The 14051-nt window shown below is 41.1% G+C and overlaps 1 protein-coding gene across 1 annotated transcript; it reads left to right on the top strand.

Annotated features, from left to right (window-relative positions):
- The first annotated feature begins 8208 nt into the window (after positions 1 to 8208).
- Positions 8209 to 11037, top strand: IL22 (interleukin 22). Its single transcript, XM_003202049.4, has 6 exons — positions 8209 to 8255; positions 8336 to 8581; positions 9276 to 9341; positions 9437 to 9580; positions 9810 to 9875; positions 10287 to 11037. The coding sequence occupies exons 2-6, from the start codon at positions 8378 to 8380 to the stop codon at positions 10398 to 10400; spliced, it is 594 nt and encodes a 197-aa protein (XP_003202097.1). The 5' UTR covers positions 8209 to 8255; positions 8336 to 8377; the 3' UTR covers positions 10401 to 11037.
- Positions 11038 to 14051: the final 3014 nt, after the last annotated feature.

Here is a 14051-nt window from a genome sequence, read left to right as displayed (position 1 = left end):
ACTTATACTTAAGTTATAATTGGTCAGAAGGTTCCTACTGAAAATGAGACTTTATTTTCTTGTGAAGCAACTTTTATGAAAACTGTCAGTTTTCCTGTAAAATAATGGTTTTACAGTGGAAAATGTAATGTCTAAAACTGGAAAAAATTTTGTTAAGATGGAAGTGTTACTGCAATGCATTATGGCAGGGTTAATTTGTCAGTCTTCTGTCCATGTTCTACATACAGTTCAATGTACGTAAAAGCCAAGAACTCCTATCTCCCATTACTTCTCTGTGATACCTGTAATCTGAGTTTTGTTAACTGTCCTCTTTAAAAAATAAAATACAATTGAAGCCTGGAAGTAAAAAATGTTTTAACAGCTTATGTGCCAATTTTGCTTACAGTGTTGCACTGTGAGTCCAGTGATGGATGGCAAGAAGACGATGAAAATGGTAAAGGAGGAAGATGTTTTTGTTGCATGAGTGTAAAAACCACTTTAGGGATGAAAATGGAAGCCTGTGGCATGCTACATGTCATCATGGCATTTCTCATGTGAACAGATTTTAGCCTTTGCTTCAAATGCTCTAAGTGAATTTATTTTTGGACAGAAGTGTTTAGGAGAAATATAGACAAAATATCCCTTTAAAATAGTGCTGGTGTAAAGCTTCTGAAGCCTTTGAGGCAAGCACAAAATTCTTTATGCCTGCTTTCTACTATTGTTTGTCTAGTTATTTCAATTGTTTGTTTTTTTTTTTTTTGTTATCCTTACTGTCTCAGTCCAACCTTCAGATATGTTTCCTGTTATGATTTCCAGTTCAAAAGTGCACACTTTATTAATAATTACAAATGCGTGCTATACAGTGAATGTGTATTGTTTTCTGACAAGGAAATCGTAGAAGCCTTGAAGTGGAGAGACCAAAAAGATAAAGGAGGAAGGCAGATGCTAATAAGTGATATATCTGAGGAATAAACAGCTTTGCAAGCTTGCCAAGGACAAGATCTACAAATACAGCGCCCTAACAATGGACCCAGGCAATAACTGTTGAATTGCACAATTTCAGCTCCTGTGTTTTGTGAATCTCACTGCTGTGGATTCACAGCTCTCCACTATCTGTAGAAGTAGATAAGCCAGCTTCTCATGGACCACTGCTAGCAGGGAAAAGGCCTTTCATTACCTGGTATTCTCTTACCTGAGCAACCTAATCTAGCACTTAAATCAAGTGGTTGGCAGCTCTGCCTGCTGCAGAGAGGTTGGAACTAGGTAATCTTTGAGGTCTCTTCCAACCCAAGCCACTCTATGATTCATGCCAATAAGTAGTTAAATAGACTTGTGTTTCTGTATTACTTATCTGGATCTTTGTGCAGTGGGTAATAGCCTCCTGAAAATGGTTTTGCTTTCACTGATACTTGCAAGCAGTCTGAGTTTTCCTTGGGCCTAAGGCTGAAAACATGCCTATGTTGCGGAAGGGTCAAGGGATGTGAAGCCACCAGTCATCCATTTTATCCTTCGTTCAAACTCAAACCCATGTACTAAGATATTTTCTTTACCTGAAACCCAATATCGTTCCTGACAGATAGCACTGGGAGTTTCTTTTTTCCTCTACTGCTATCCAAAACAGCCAGTGAACTACTTTATAGTATTTGAAGATGCAGTAAGAAGCAGAACTTCTTTGAAAAATCTAGTGTGCTCTTATTTGCATAATGCCATAGCGCCTCATTACAGCTGCCTGTTCTGCAAGGCTGGGCAGGCAACTGATGCTCTGCTGTCAGAGCAGCTCTTACTGTGTGGTACATTTTGTCAGCAAAGAGCTCCGTTGCCATCTGTTGCAAGTGGGAGCTCTGCTATGCGCTATTCAACTGACTTTTAGCAGAGCCTGAAGCAAAATACTTCCTTTAGGCAGAGAAATGAGAGAGAACACAAAGTTCTAATTAGTATGTAAGTTGTTTTACCAATTAAGAAAACCACGGCAACCAACAAATTGTTTCAAACAACAGCTTTCATTTGAAGCGACCTAAATAAACACCCCGGCTCCAGCCACTGCTCAGACTTTTATAGATCTGCTGAGGAGCAGGGAAGGCTGTGGAGTTGCCATTAATCCACTGGGCACAGCCAGCACTTTGGTGCGGATCCCATCTGGCTTTGAAACCCAGTAGGAAGGTGTTATCTCATGTGGCAGCAATCCCACTGGGAGCAGAAGCTGTAGAGAGGGCGTGGGGCTGGAATAAAAATACAACAAAGCACTCATTTGCCTTGTAAATGTGACTAATTAGGTTTCTGCTAACTTACCTTTCCTGCGGTAACTAAAGTCATAAAGTATGCAGATTCTTGAATGGGCCCCAATGCTTTTCCTTTTAACTGTATTTATGTCTGAGGTGTACGAGTATTATAGGTGTGTACATATGTATATATTAACACTTCTTGCTCAAGGTTTGTGTTTGTGTCCTGGGGTGTCTCCAGCCAATTGAAGCTGAATGGTAATGGCTGACAGGATCCAGAAAACTCATCGTTCTGGGATAGTCCTGTCTCTGGTCCCTTTCCAGTCACTGGGCTCATCACACACGCACAGGAGCCTGCTTCCCGTCCCAGGGCGTTGCGTGTCCAGCTCTGTGGTGGAGATGGGGGATGAGCAGATTGCTCCTGTCCTGACAAGCCTTGCTTGTGTCCTGCCAGGCCATATGGGGCTGCGTGCTCCCTGAGGAGTGCTGTCATGAGGAGTGTGCAGTATGCTTCCAGGGGAAGCTGGCTCTGGCCGGTTTATCTGTTTTAGCTTACACGATATGCAGCTAAAAACAGATAACCCAGGAAAACAGCATCCTAAGTGCTAGGCAGCAAGTTGTTTTCTTTGGGACTCCTTTTGGCTCCATAAATCTTATGATCTTGACAATAGTCCCACTCCAACAGGAAGCTCGCTGGCTGTGTTATTCTCCTGAGGATGGATAATTGCATCACTTTGGGATGGAAAAGGGCTGGGGCACGGGCTTGTGGCTTCCTAGGGACAGATGCTAGCTAGAAGGCCACTGTTAAGGAGATAGGAGCTGTGACTTTCTCCAGCACCCTGTAACTGAGCAGCTGAGGTCTTCTCCAGGAGCCTCAATGGAAAGTGCTGATGTATGGGCAGTGTCTGGGTAGAAGTACTTCACCTTGAATTTGTTGCTTCCCTTTAAAACATCTTTAATTACTGAAAATGATGTGGAATTGTTACGTGATAAGTCTTTACTTGGTAAATCAAGATGCATGATGCTGAGGTTATTTCTTAACCTAATGAACCATGTACCATGAATTTCAGATTATAAGCCAGCTTGCATAATTCTGTTCCTAGTTAGAGTGGTTTTCTTCAATGTGCACTATGTCAGTAATTCCACTTTGCCATGCCACTGAGTCACTGCTGTGCAAGCACACCACATTAACAGGAAGCACAGAAGTTTCAGTTCACCTGATCTGACTCTTTGCGAGACACAGTTGGATATGTAGGTCACTATACAAAGTGACAGAGTATGTGCTTGATTTTACACTCTGAACTAGGAGAACTGTTTGGTGGAAGGGTGAGTAGTGATACCTATGGAGGCATGAAGCTGTGTGCACTGAGATGGATTCAGTTCTCTTTTCTCCCATCCATGTAGGCTAAATGATGGATCCACTGGGAAGTCCAACTAAAATTTTCTTTATGTTTTATCGATGTCAACAACAGTTGTGCAGAAGCAGAGCCATTGGGCTAACATCTATTGCACTTCCACTGGCTCTGTTAATTACTGTTTTCTTTCTCACCACGGAATCCTCCTGACACTGCAGTGGAAGTTATAGCATCAGTGATCCTGGGGTAGCAGTAGTACTATCAGAAGCAGCTTCATAATGTCATCTCACTGTGGCTTTGAGTGGCTTTATCTTGGAGCTCCGCTATGTCACTGTTTCTGAGGTGACAATAAAGGCTTTCATGCCATGAAGGATTGTCTGTTGTAGAATGTAATTGAAAATTGAGACCACAGTGAATTATTAGTTCTCATCCACTTAGACTTTATATAAGATGAAATACCAATTTTACAATTTTTATTGTATAAAATTCTTTATGTAAGAGATCCAGAGATTATGTAGCAGAATTGAGTGAAGATCAGAAAAAGTGTTTGATGAAATATGAGATATACAAGCAAAAGTGTTACTGACAGAGGAAATATGTTACTCACTGTATAAAAGTGTCATGGTCATGGGAGGTATATAAATCGCACATCCTCTGGAAAATACCTGAGTCAGTGGTATCTGCTCTGAGAACTGGCGTGTCCCCATACGGAGGTCTTTTCCAGATTCAACTAATGTTCCCAGGCAACGCAATTTTAATAATATAATCCTCCTTCCCACAAATTCTCTCTGTCTAATTCATCATTAGGCCTTTGATGAAGACAGGCAAAAATATGCATTTCAAATATTGTATGTACTCTGTAAGAAGAATGGAGCAGATGGACTCAGAGGGCCTGGCCAACCTCAGCCACTCTGTTGCTGTGATCTGAAATATTTTCAGAGTCTGCTTTACTGTTTTCCAACCTTGGAAGACTAAGAAAAATCTTACTTAGAAGAGCTTGCATAAAGTGCAGTGAATTAGCTCAGTCATGAGATAATGCATTTTAAAAGTATTTATCATAATAAAATAAAATGTAATCCAAAATTGATTAAGTAAATAATCAATTACTTGTGAAGCTAAGTGAAGGGGATGAGAGTGACCTGAAAATTGGAGATGTTTTCAGATAGATTCACAGAATCATAGAATGGCCTGGGTTGAGAAAGACCCCAAACGTCATCATTTAGTTTCAACCCCCCTGCTATGTGCAGATTCACCAACCACCAGACCAGGCTGCCCAGAGCCACATCCAGCCTGGCCTTGAATGCCTCCAGGGATGGGGCATCCACAACCTCATTGGACGAACTGTTCCAGTGTGTCACCATCCTCTGTGTGAAAAAATTCCTCCTAATATCTAACCTAAACCTCTCCTGTCTTAGTTTAAAAACATTCCCCTTGTCCTATCACTATCCACTCATATAAACAGTCATACTCCCTCCGGTTTATACACTCCCTTCAAGTATTGGAAGGCCACAATGAGGTCTCCCCCGAACCTGCTCTTCTCCAAGCTAAACAGGCCCAGTTCCCTCAAACTTTCCTCATAGGAGAGGTGCTCCAGCCCTCTGATCACCTTAGATGCCCTCCTCTGGACCTCTTCCAAGAGCTCTGCATCTTTCTTGTGCTCAGGGGTTTTGCCTGTTCAGTTTTGAGCACTTTGTCATCTATGGTATATTTGTACAAATACTTACGAGAATTACATTCTTCAGGTGAAAGACCTAAGAGGACCATGCAGAGAGTCTTCAACACCTCTGCTTTTGACAATGTTTCCAGTCCAATGCTTGATCCTGAGGATGTTTCTAATGATACAGTGCAAACCCATCTAATTGAAAATGTATTAAAGCTGGAAGAACCTTCTGCATGGCAGTGTGCTAGTGATACACAGATTGAAGTACAACATGGAAGTACAGTATTGGTTATTCACCTGTGGCCTCATTCAAAGCAAGAAGGAAGTGCCTGTGGCTTTTGAGGTAGACATGATGTAGGGTTCCAGTCCTCCTCAAAAAATCCTCTGTGTTCAATATGGGTCAAGAAGTCATTGTCGAGAATATTCAACCACTATGGTTTCTTAATGAATTAGGGAAACTCCACATAATTACGCTTAAAAATTATATTAGTGAGGTCAGTGGTAGGATACATGTTTGGTTCTTGGGACGTCATGGAGAAGAAAATGCATTCTGTGAACAATTTCATAATTATTTTTGAAGTGATTACACTCAGAAATACAATGCAAAAGATACTTTATAGAAAAGGAGAGGGTTTTTTTGTTCTTTTTGATTAAAATAGAACCATAACATGTATGTTATCTTATTAATTTTTTTAAACAGTACTAGTAGCCTAAAATATTAAAATAACATTAAACCTACAGAAAATCACGAATTGAAAATGAAAATGGACCCTCCTGGCAATATGGGAGGCCTATCTCCATTCCCGATCATCTTATCTTGACATACTAAGAGGAATAACTGCAGCCATGACCATGGCTGTGTCATAACTCAGAGGTACATCAAGAACCAGCAGTCACCTGGTGAAAAGTGGCCAGGAAACGTCCAACTGTGGACAGATGTGCAAGCAGAACTGTGTGAACTGCTAAAATTAGTGTCCAGAAAGACTCTGAATATTCATTTTTGGGCTTGGCCATATTCACAGCAAGCTAGAAAGAGGGAAGCAATGTTGTTATAACCCACAAAGGCAAGCAAAAGATTAAGTAATGGAAAGGCTTTACAAATATCATAAAAAGGAAATTCATGAAGTATGAATTAATGAAAACTTAAATTTTCCTTTCGATGTCTGGAAAATAAAGGTGAGCAGCAGATATAAAGCAAACAAATGAAATGAGGACATTTTGCAAGCCTCAGAAGGAAGACAGCATGGCACAGCCAATGATGTATGACTGAGAGAGATTTCTGACAGCACTGATGGGAGAGAGGCTCATGAAGTATGTCTTAATGCTTCCTCTGGAAATATATGCATCCCAGTCTATGATTTGCAAATACTAGAGAAGCCAGATAGAAGAGATCCTGTAATCACTGCATAAAAGAGGGCAGGAGGCAGATTCAGCATCTAATTCCTCATCTATCTGCCTGATGTTATTTAGATATCCATCACTGTGGGAATCTTGAGACCATGTGGTTCTCCTCACCGCAATTTGAACAGATGTGTGTACTACAGCTTGTGCTTGCACAGGCCACAAACACTTTCCATGAGATCAGAGCTACCAGAAGAGGTCAGGCAAAACTGGAACCATGTCAAATGAGATTGAGTGATCAGAGGGATGTGAGGTGGGGTCTAGAAGTTCAGGAGGACAGGATCTGGAGCAAGAAAGGGGGCTATTGCTCCCCTTGGAAAGGGTCAGAGTTCCTGTTCACAGCTTTTGTTCTGGGTTTGGGACATCTGAACTGCTGGATGAGCTGGTAGAGAAATGAGAGAAACCTAGCTTAGAATTCAAAGCAGGTGGTGGTTATCAGACTGTGTTAGCCCTTGAAGAGGAGTTCATGGGAGTGCACTTCAGAGGCCAATCCTTTGAAACAGTCTCTGCCTGTATTTCTCCCAGTTTGTTCTTCACTGGCGTTTTTGTCTACCTGTAATGCACCCTCCCATCTTCTTATTGACCTGCTCCCCCACTGGGCTTATTCACCTGGCAAATGACAAATTCACAGAAAAGAGTTTATAAACATGTTCTTGAATAGTCTTTTGGTACACCTGGCTTATGAACTGTGTGGTCAGCATCCTGAATCCAGGCTTGCTGTTGGAGGCCAGGCATGAGAATGGGTGGAATACACTTGAGAGTCATGGAAAAGGTCGTGGTGATGGTGGCTCTGCTGGAAGCAGCTTCAGGGTGAGTAGGTGCAGCTCCAAAGGCCGCAGAGCCATGCAGAGATGAGATGGGAGATAACTGGGGTGACAGAGGCACGCAGAATTGAAGGATGTGAATGTGTCAGAAGAAGATAAAGTGTAAGTGCATGGCTTCAGCTCTGGTTATTAGCCCTGGTTACAATCTGAAAAATGGATCATTTTTTGGAAAATGGGAGTGTGAGGATAAGGGATGTGATAAATTCTGTGTTGGTCCTATACAGTTTCCAATGTCCAGAGAGAAATGCAGTGATGGGCAGACAGCCCATGGCTCCAGTGCAGCCCAGTGTGGGAAGGGATTTTTTGGGGTGAGAACCACACCTGGTCAGAGTGCTCAAGGTCTGGAGCGATCTCTGACCATTTGTGTTCGCCCGTCAGCTCCAGTGGGTCACTAGTCTTATATTATAGAAGATGAACATAAATATATGATGTTATTTGCCATCGAATTGCCAATCGAGTTAGTGTGGCACAATCAGGACAGAAGGCACAAATCTATGAACTTCTCAGATGTTTTTATGAGAAAAGGATTCAAGATCCCAGTCCCAGTAAAAGCCCCTGCTTTGTCCCTGCATTAAAAATTGGTTTACTTTATAAGAACCTGAAGGTTGCTATTGCCTTGAAGTTGTATTTGTGGGTTTTGTAGTGGTTAGGAAGTTCTCAGAAGAAGATACAGGAAAGTAAGAGACTTGCTGATGTCATTTTTAATTCACCACCAATACTCCCCCCCAAAAAAGCTGAGAGAGATGTTGATAGCCCTATATAAGGCGCACCTCACCTCCTTCAGAGCACTAGAATCTGATCTAGAATCACAGCAAAGGTAAGGCTTACAGCCTTTGTGCCTCTCTCCCTTTGCCCTTGCTTGCTCTCTCCGATGCTAACACTGCTCTTTCTCAACAGTGCTGAGTGCTATAACTGCAGCTCCTGGGACGGACGTGAACCATGGCCACCCTGCACACCATGACCAGGAGCTTCTCAGTATGGGTCATTTTCTGCTGCTGTTGCTGTCTCCCTCTTCTTCTCACCAGTCCCCTGCCTCCAAAAGGGACAGGGATGGTTTCCAGTGCCCATCAAGCCTGCAGGCTCAGGAAGATCAACTTCCAGCGGCCCTACATCAGGAATCGCACCTACACCTTGGCTGAAATGGTATGGTAACCCACTTTCCCTTCATGGCAAGATGTGAGGACCTCCTTCTGTGCCCTGGTTTCTTGCTTTCATCGTTTCTCTTTCCTTCTTCTGCACTTCTCCAGAAAAAAAACAACACAGACATTTGCAGTAGGATAGAGGTTGATATGAGGAATAGTCCCATTGCCCAGTGGTGGTGTGGCCGAGGAAAGCTGCTTAGCTCCTCTGGAGTGGCTGCTGCTACAGAGGGACAGTTGCGAGACATAATCTTTAATTACTCTTGCTCTCAGAGCTGGACGTGTCTGGCTTTCCAACTGGACAGGTTTCTTGGCCATCTCTACTATGTGTGGATCCCCCACACATACACCTTTGAGGGCTGCACTGTGGGAGACAATGCAGCACTGTGGGAGATGATGCAGCACTGTGGGAGATGCTGTGGATGGCCACCCGCAGGTTCTGGTTTAGTCATCATAACCACTACGACCTCTGATGTTTACAAGAGGGACAGGAATTCAGATTTCTGCTTATTTACTTTCCTGTGACCTTGATTCTTATGCAGTTATGGAGAGAAACAGCCAAAATTTCCAAGCTTATCTTCCTGTACCTTATCTACCTGCTTATAGTGTCCATTTCTTTTGTCACTGGAACTGTTATTGATGAAACCTCAGGGTTCACTGTTAATCCTCACCTGACGTTTCCCTTTTTTTCCCCTCAGGCCAGAGTCTCAGATCAAGACACTGACAATAGATTTATTGGTCAGCAAATCTACGTCAACATCAGGGTGAGTCTCCCAGCTAGAGACAGATTCCATGTCCCTCTTCAGCACTCATTGGCCTCTTTCCACAATTTAACATGACCTCTTACTTGCATGCATAGGAGAACAACCGTTGCTACATGATGAAGAGAATTACAGAGATTATATTGAAGGACGTCCTCCTCACAGAGGCCAAGGAGAGGTACCCGTATGCTGAGGATGTGGCACAGTTTCTGGCATCCCTGACCTCGGAGCTGGGCAGATGTGTAAGTAGTACTGGGTTTCTTTCCCCTGACTGTCATTCTTGTCATTGCTCTTGAATCTCAGAAAGCTGCAAACAGTGGCAAGAGGCAGTGATATGAAAGGAAACCTCAGATCTAAGATATCAAACTAGAGGTTGATAAAAACGTGTGAAAAAGGGGAAAAAAAAAAAAAAAGCAGCATATTGTCACATGCAGCTGTCAATATAACCTCTGGATATTTTCTCTTTTTTAGAAATACTCAGGAAACAGAGAGCATATTGAAAAGAACCTGGAAGAAATGAAGAGCAAAATGAAAGAGGTATATTTTTCCCGTTTTTAAAAAGTGCAATTCAAAACTCCAGTTGTTTAGCTAAATTAAAGCTGACAAAGTTTTGAAGCGAGCTCTGGAATTTATGTAAGAGGTGAAGTTTGCAGGGATGTTAAAGAGGGGACTAGTGATGTTTCCAGTTCCAGAGTTCCTTCATTTATGGTGTTAACTCTCTGCATATTTTGCGTAATTATTAATTAGCCCTTAGAAATTGAGTTGCAAGTCACTGTGTATACTAGACTGGATCTGAATGAGCTAGTTTATATTTTGTGATATAAGGACTTTAACAGAACTGCTTATGAGAAAGGAGAGTAAGTTTTCTACGCAGTTTCTTCAACGTGCCTAATTTAAATCTTTTGAAAAATGTAGAGATTTTAAAACCTGTGTTCTGCTCTTTTCTAGTTGGGAGAGAATGGAAAGAACAAAGCCATTGGAGAACTGGATTTACTGTTTGACTACATAGAAAATGCTTGTACCGATGCCCCAAAGAAGGGAGGGAACAAGAAGAAAAACTGAAAAAAAAACAGATTAGTCTTGAAGGAATGTCTCCAAAAGCTCTTACTACTACCCAAATTGATTAACTACTGTGGAAAAAATCCTGCCCATAGCTGCAGTACATTTTTTAATCTGTACCAGAAATAGCAAACCAGCTGGGCACAGATGGATATGTATTGCTGCCTTCTTTGAAAACGAAGACTGCAGAGCAGTGTTTGTGACTCCACTTCAGTGTTGCACACTGATTACTTTCAAAAGCATGCTCCTATCCTTCTCATCTGCACTGGAATCAGACAACTCTTTCTGTATTTCATAGGCTGAGATTTGACACCTCTGAGTCAGTTTTGGCCAAGGTAGGCAGTGCTCCGTAGCCAAGGAAGTTTTCAGCCTTTGACTTCAAAATCTCTCTTGCGTATGTTGCCCTCTTCTGACCTTTACCTGAAAAGCTGGAACTTTAGACATTCAGAAATTAGTTTTGTTGCTCATATTTAATAATAACTTATTTTAAAGTAATAATTTTGTATTAATTATACAGTACTTGTATTTATACAGATTAATTAAAACATAGCCACAGGAATGTATTTATGGAGACCAGAGGCTTCAGAGTGAACTGTAAAATTAAAATCTCTGTAATATTTATATGCAGATGGATTGTTTTATAAAGGCTTATTTTTTAATTTATTATAATAAATATATTTGTTTTCAAATACTGCCATCTTATACAGCTTTTCTCTTTTACTGAAAGGCAAGGGAGGTGATGTATCATGTCTGGGGGGCTGCTGGGCCGAGTGGCTATATTCTTATATTCAGAAAGGATCCAAACTCAGTCTGGGGACACCAAATCTGAAATTTCAACTTACCATAGGCCAGGGCTTTGTGGGGAGTGTGTGGATCAGATTTTCTTGTGAGGAGTTGTTGGAAAAATAGCACTTCTCCTGAGAGTCTTTGGTGTGGTTCATTGAATCTGCCTAAGCAATTCTCCTTAGGTAAGGTCCTATCTTGAACAACTGATAACAGAAAGTTTCAGATTGTCCACCCCTGAGTCAGATGAGATGGAGATAAATGGACAAGTAGTAAAAGCTACTCACTGACCCATAGTGCTAAGACGAAAGAGTGCTCAGCAGCACCATGGATTTGGGAGCACTTCAGAAGAGAATTGCTTGGTGTCATTATCTGTTCCTTCAGCAGTGTCCCCTGGGCAGACAGACAAGTCGCTCTGGTAGACCCCGGATCATTAGTGGCTGCATGAAGGTTACAGATGTCAAAAAGCATCCAAATAGTGAAAAAGTCAGAGATATGTAATTGTGGATTGTCAGAAACTGGTGAAGCCCTCTTGAGCAAGGCTTTACCATTTCTTCATCAGAAGAGCATGCATCTTGCCCACATCTTGAAGAAAAGGAAAAAAAAAAAAAAAAAAAAGAAAAAGAAAAAGAAAGGAAAAAGAAGGAGAAAAAAAGTCACCACAGTTTTCCTCAAATAAATGATCCAGTTGAGTTGGCAGTACAGGTGAAGTTTTGTGAACACAGCATCTTAGGGAAATCCAAATTCTAAAATGTGTGCCAAAGAGGCATCTTAAAGACTCCTCATGAGTGGGTATTGTTATGTGCTAAAAATACTGGCAGGAAAATATTTCTGCCTGTGTAGCTTCCTCAATTACTCAAAGAGAAATCAAAGCTAAACCAGATGTAGTCTCAATGTCTTACATCAGCTATTGTAATGAATTAACATTAAAGCAGGTTAAATTATGCCTTGTTGATTGTGATCCAGAGGGATTTCAAGACAAAAGCAATTGTTCATACCCACTATGGAAAAATTTTATGAGAGCTGAAATAACATTTGTAGGAACTCACATTCTAAAGTGATACATGATCCATCTGGGTAACAATGTGCATCACCTGTCAAACTAGGTGCAATCAACATGGTTTGCTTTGCTCCACACTCTCCTTTGTATCTGATGACATATGAATTACATGCCTGTTCACAGTCAAGGAAGAAGTGACCCAATTTGTTACATTATGACAGTTTTAGGGATTTAACCTTTTATTATATTGAATAGGATATTTATTTTCTAACTGATGGGATAAGGAATTATATTGTTAAGAGTTCTTGGCTGACATCCTTTCTCTTATCATTCAAACTTGCAACAGCTGACAGCAAAGAGAGGGAAGCTAAACACAAATTAGGGAATTTATCTCACTGTCTATCGATGACCTTCTCCCAAAGATACACCTAGCTCCCTTTACAGCTGATGGAAGGTAAAAGGAATTATCCAGGTGTGATTTGTTTGAACTCCATTCGAAGTTTATGTAGGAAATGTCTCTTAAGAGAATAAGATGGCTTTGTTCTAGAAGTACCTGTTTTCTTCCTCATTAAGAAAGACTAGACCAAGAACTAGTTGTACTATTGCTCACTGATACAATCTCTTTACCAATGGATGATTAACTTTCTTCTTTCTTCTACTTCTTCTAGTCCCCTTCTACGCTGCCCTTTTTTTGAGCTGCCCTATCCAGAAATGTCAGATGCATCTCTTGAGCTTTCCAAGTTCTGGCTAAACCTAAACAAACCATTTGTCCACAAATGCAAAAGACAGTCATTCATCTATTTATTAACTTCTCTAATCTTGAAAACCACTAGCTAAGAGATTCTACAATGGAAACCTAATGAGCTGGAGCCCTGGAAATGTCACACAGCAGCACGTGCAGAATGTCCTACTAAGTTTTTCTTGCAAGATACATGTGGCTTGTGGATGTGTGAAGGATGGTGGGTAGGATTTCCCTTACAACAGGGGAAATGTCTGGGGCAGTTACTGACCAGAAGGAAATAAAGATGTATTTTCAGTCAAGCAAATTGGGTTTCATTTCAGTCAATAGTTACAGATCAGAAAAGGGAAATCAAATTGAAATATTTCATTCTGATTCTAAAGAAAATAGTTTTGCACTTGGAAATAGTGCTTTGGTTTAGAGCTTTACTTACATTTTGTCTCAAGTGATAAAAAGAGATTTGAAAGCAAAATGAGCTGTTTCATTTTGAGTTGGATGAGCGCTTTGGACTGACTCCAAATTAATTTTTTTGTTTGATTTTTCAGTTGGGTTACCCAACAGAAACTCCGTTGTTCACACAATTCTAATTTCCGTTGCCCTATTTTCCTCTCCTCACTCCTACCCTAGACAAGTCATGGACAGTTTGCAATTCCAAGAGATCCTTGACCTAATGTTGTTAGGGAGCGTATTTGCTCCACATCCTTCACTGTGAACACCTCTGTTGTAGATGGTGGGGGACTTCTCATGGGGCAAAAAATGGACAGAACTACCTACTGCCAAATTTGCTTTTTGTTGACTTTTCCTCCCTGTTGCTTACATTTGGGGACTGGAACAGACACTTTTTTTGCTAAATAGATAACTATAAAACATTTATCTAACTCTGAAACTTTGTGTAGAGAAGACAAGGGAACCCAATGCAGAGAAGTTTCCACATCCTGCTCAGTAAGTATTGGTGACATGTCAGGAAACCTCTCTTAAATACATAATATTGAGCATTACTCAGTTACAAGATTTACATATTCAGCGTCTGAATATATACTCTTCAAGTGACCTAGAATAAGAAAGCGTCAATTTTTCCAATTTGCTGCTGGAATTATATTCTAGAGAATGCAGAGCTGAAGCTATCCCAATG

This window comes from Meleagris gallopavo, chromosome 1 (assembly GCF_905368555.1).
Source record: "Meleagris gallopavo chromosome 1, MGAL_WU_HG_1.1, whole genome shotgun sequence".
Lineage (NCBI taxonomy): Eukaryota > Metazoa > Chordata > Aves > Galliformes > Phasianidae > Meleagris > Meleagris gallopavo.
The sequence above is the reverse complement of the archived record's forward strand: the minus strand, read 5'-3'. Positions and strand labels throughout refer to the sequence as shown.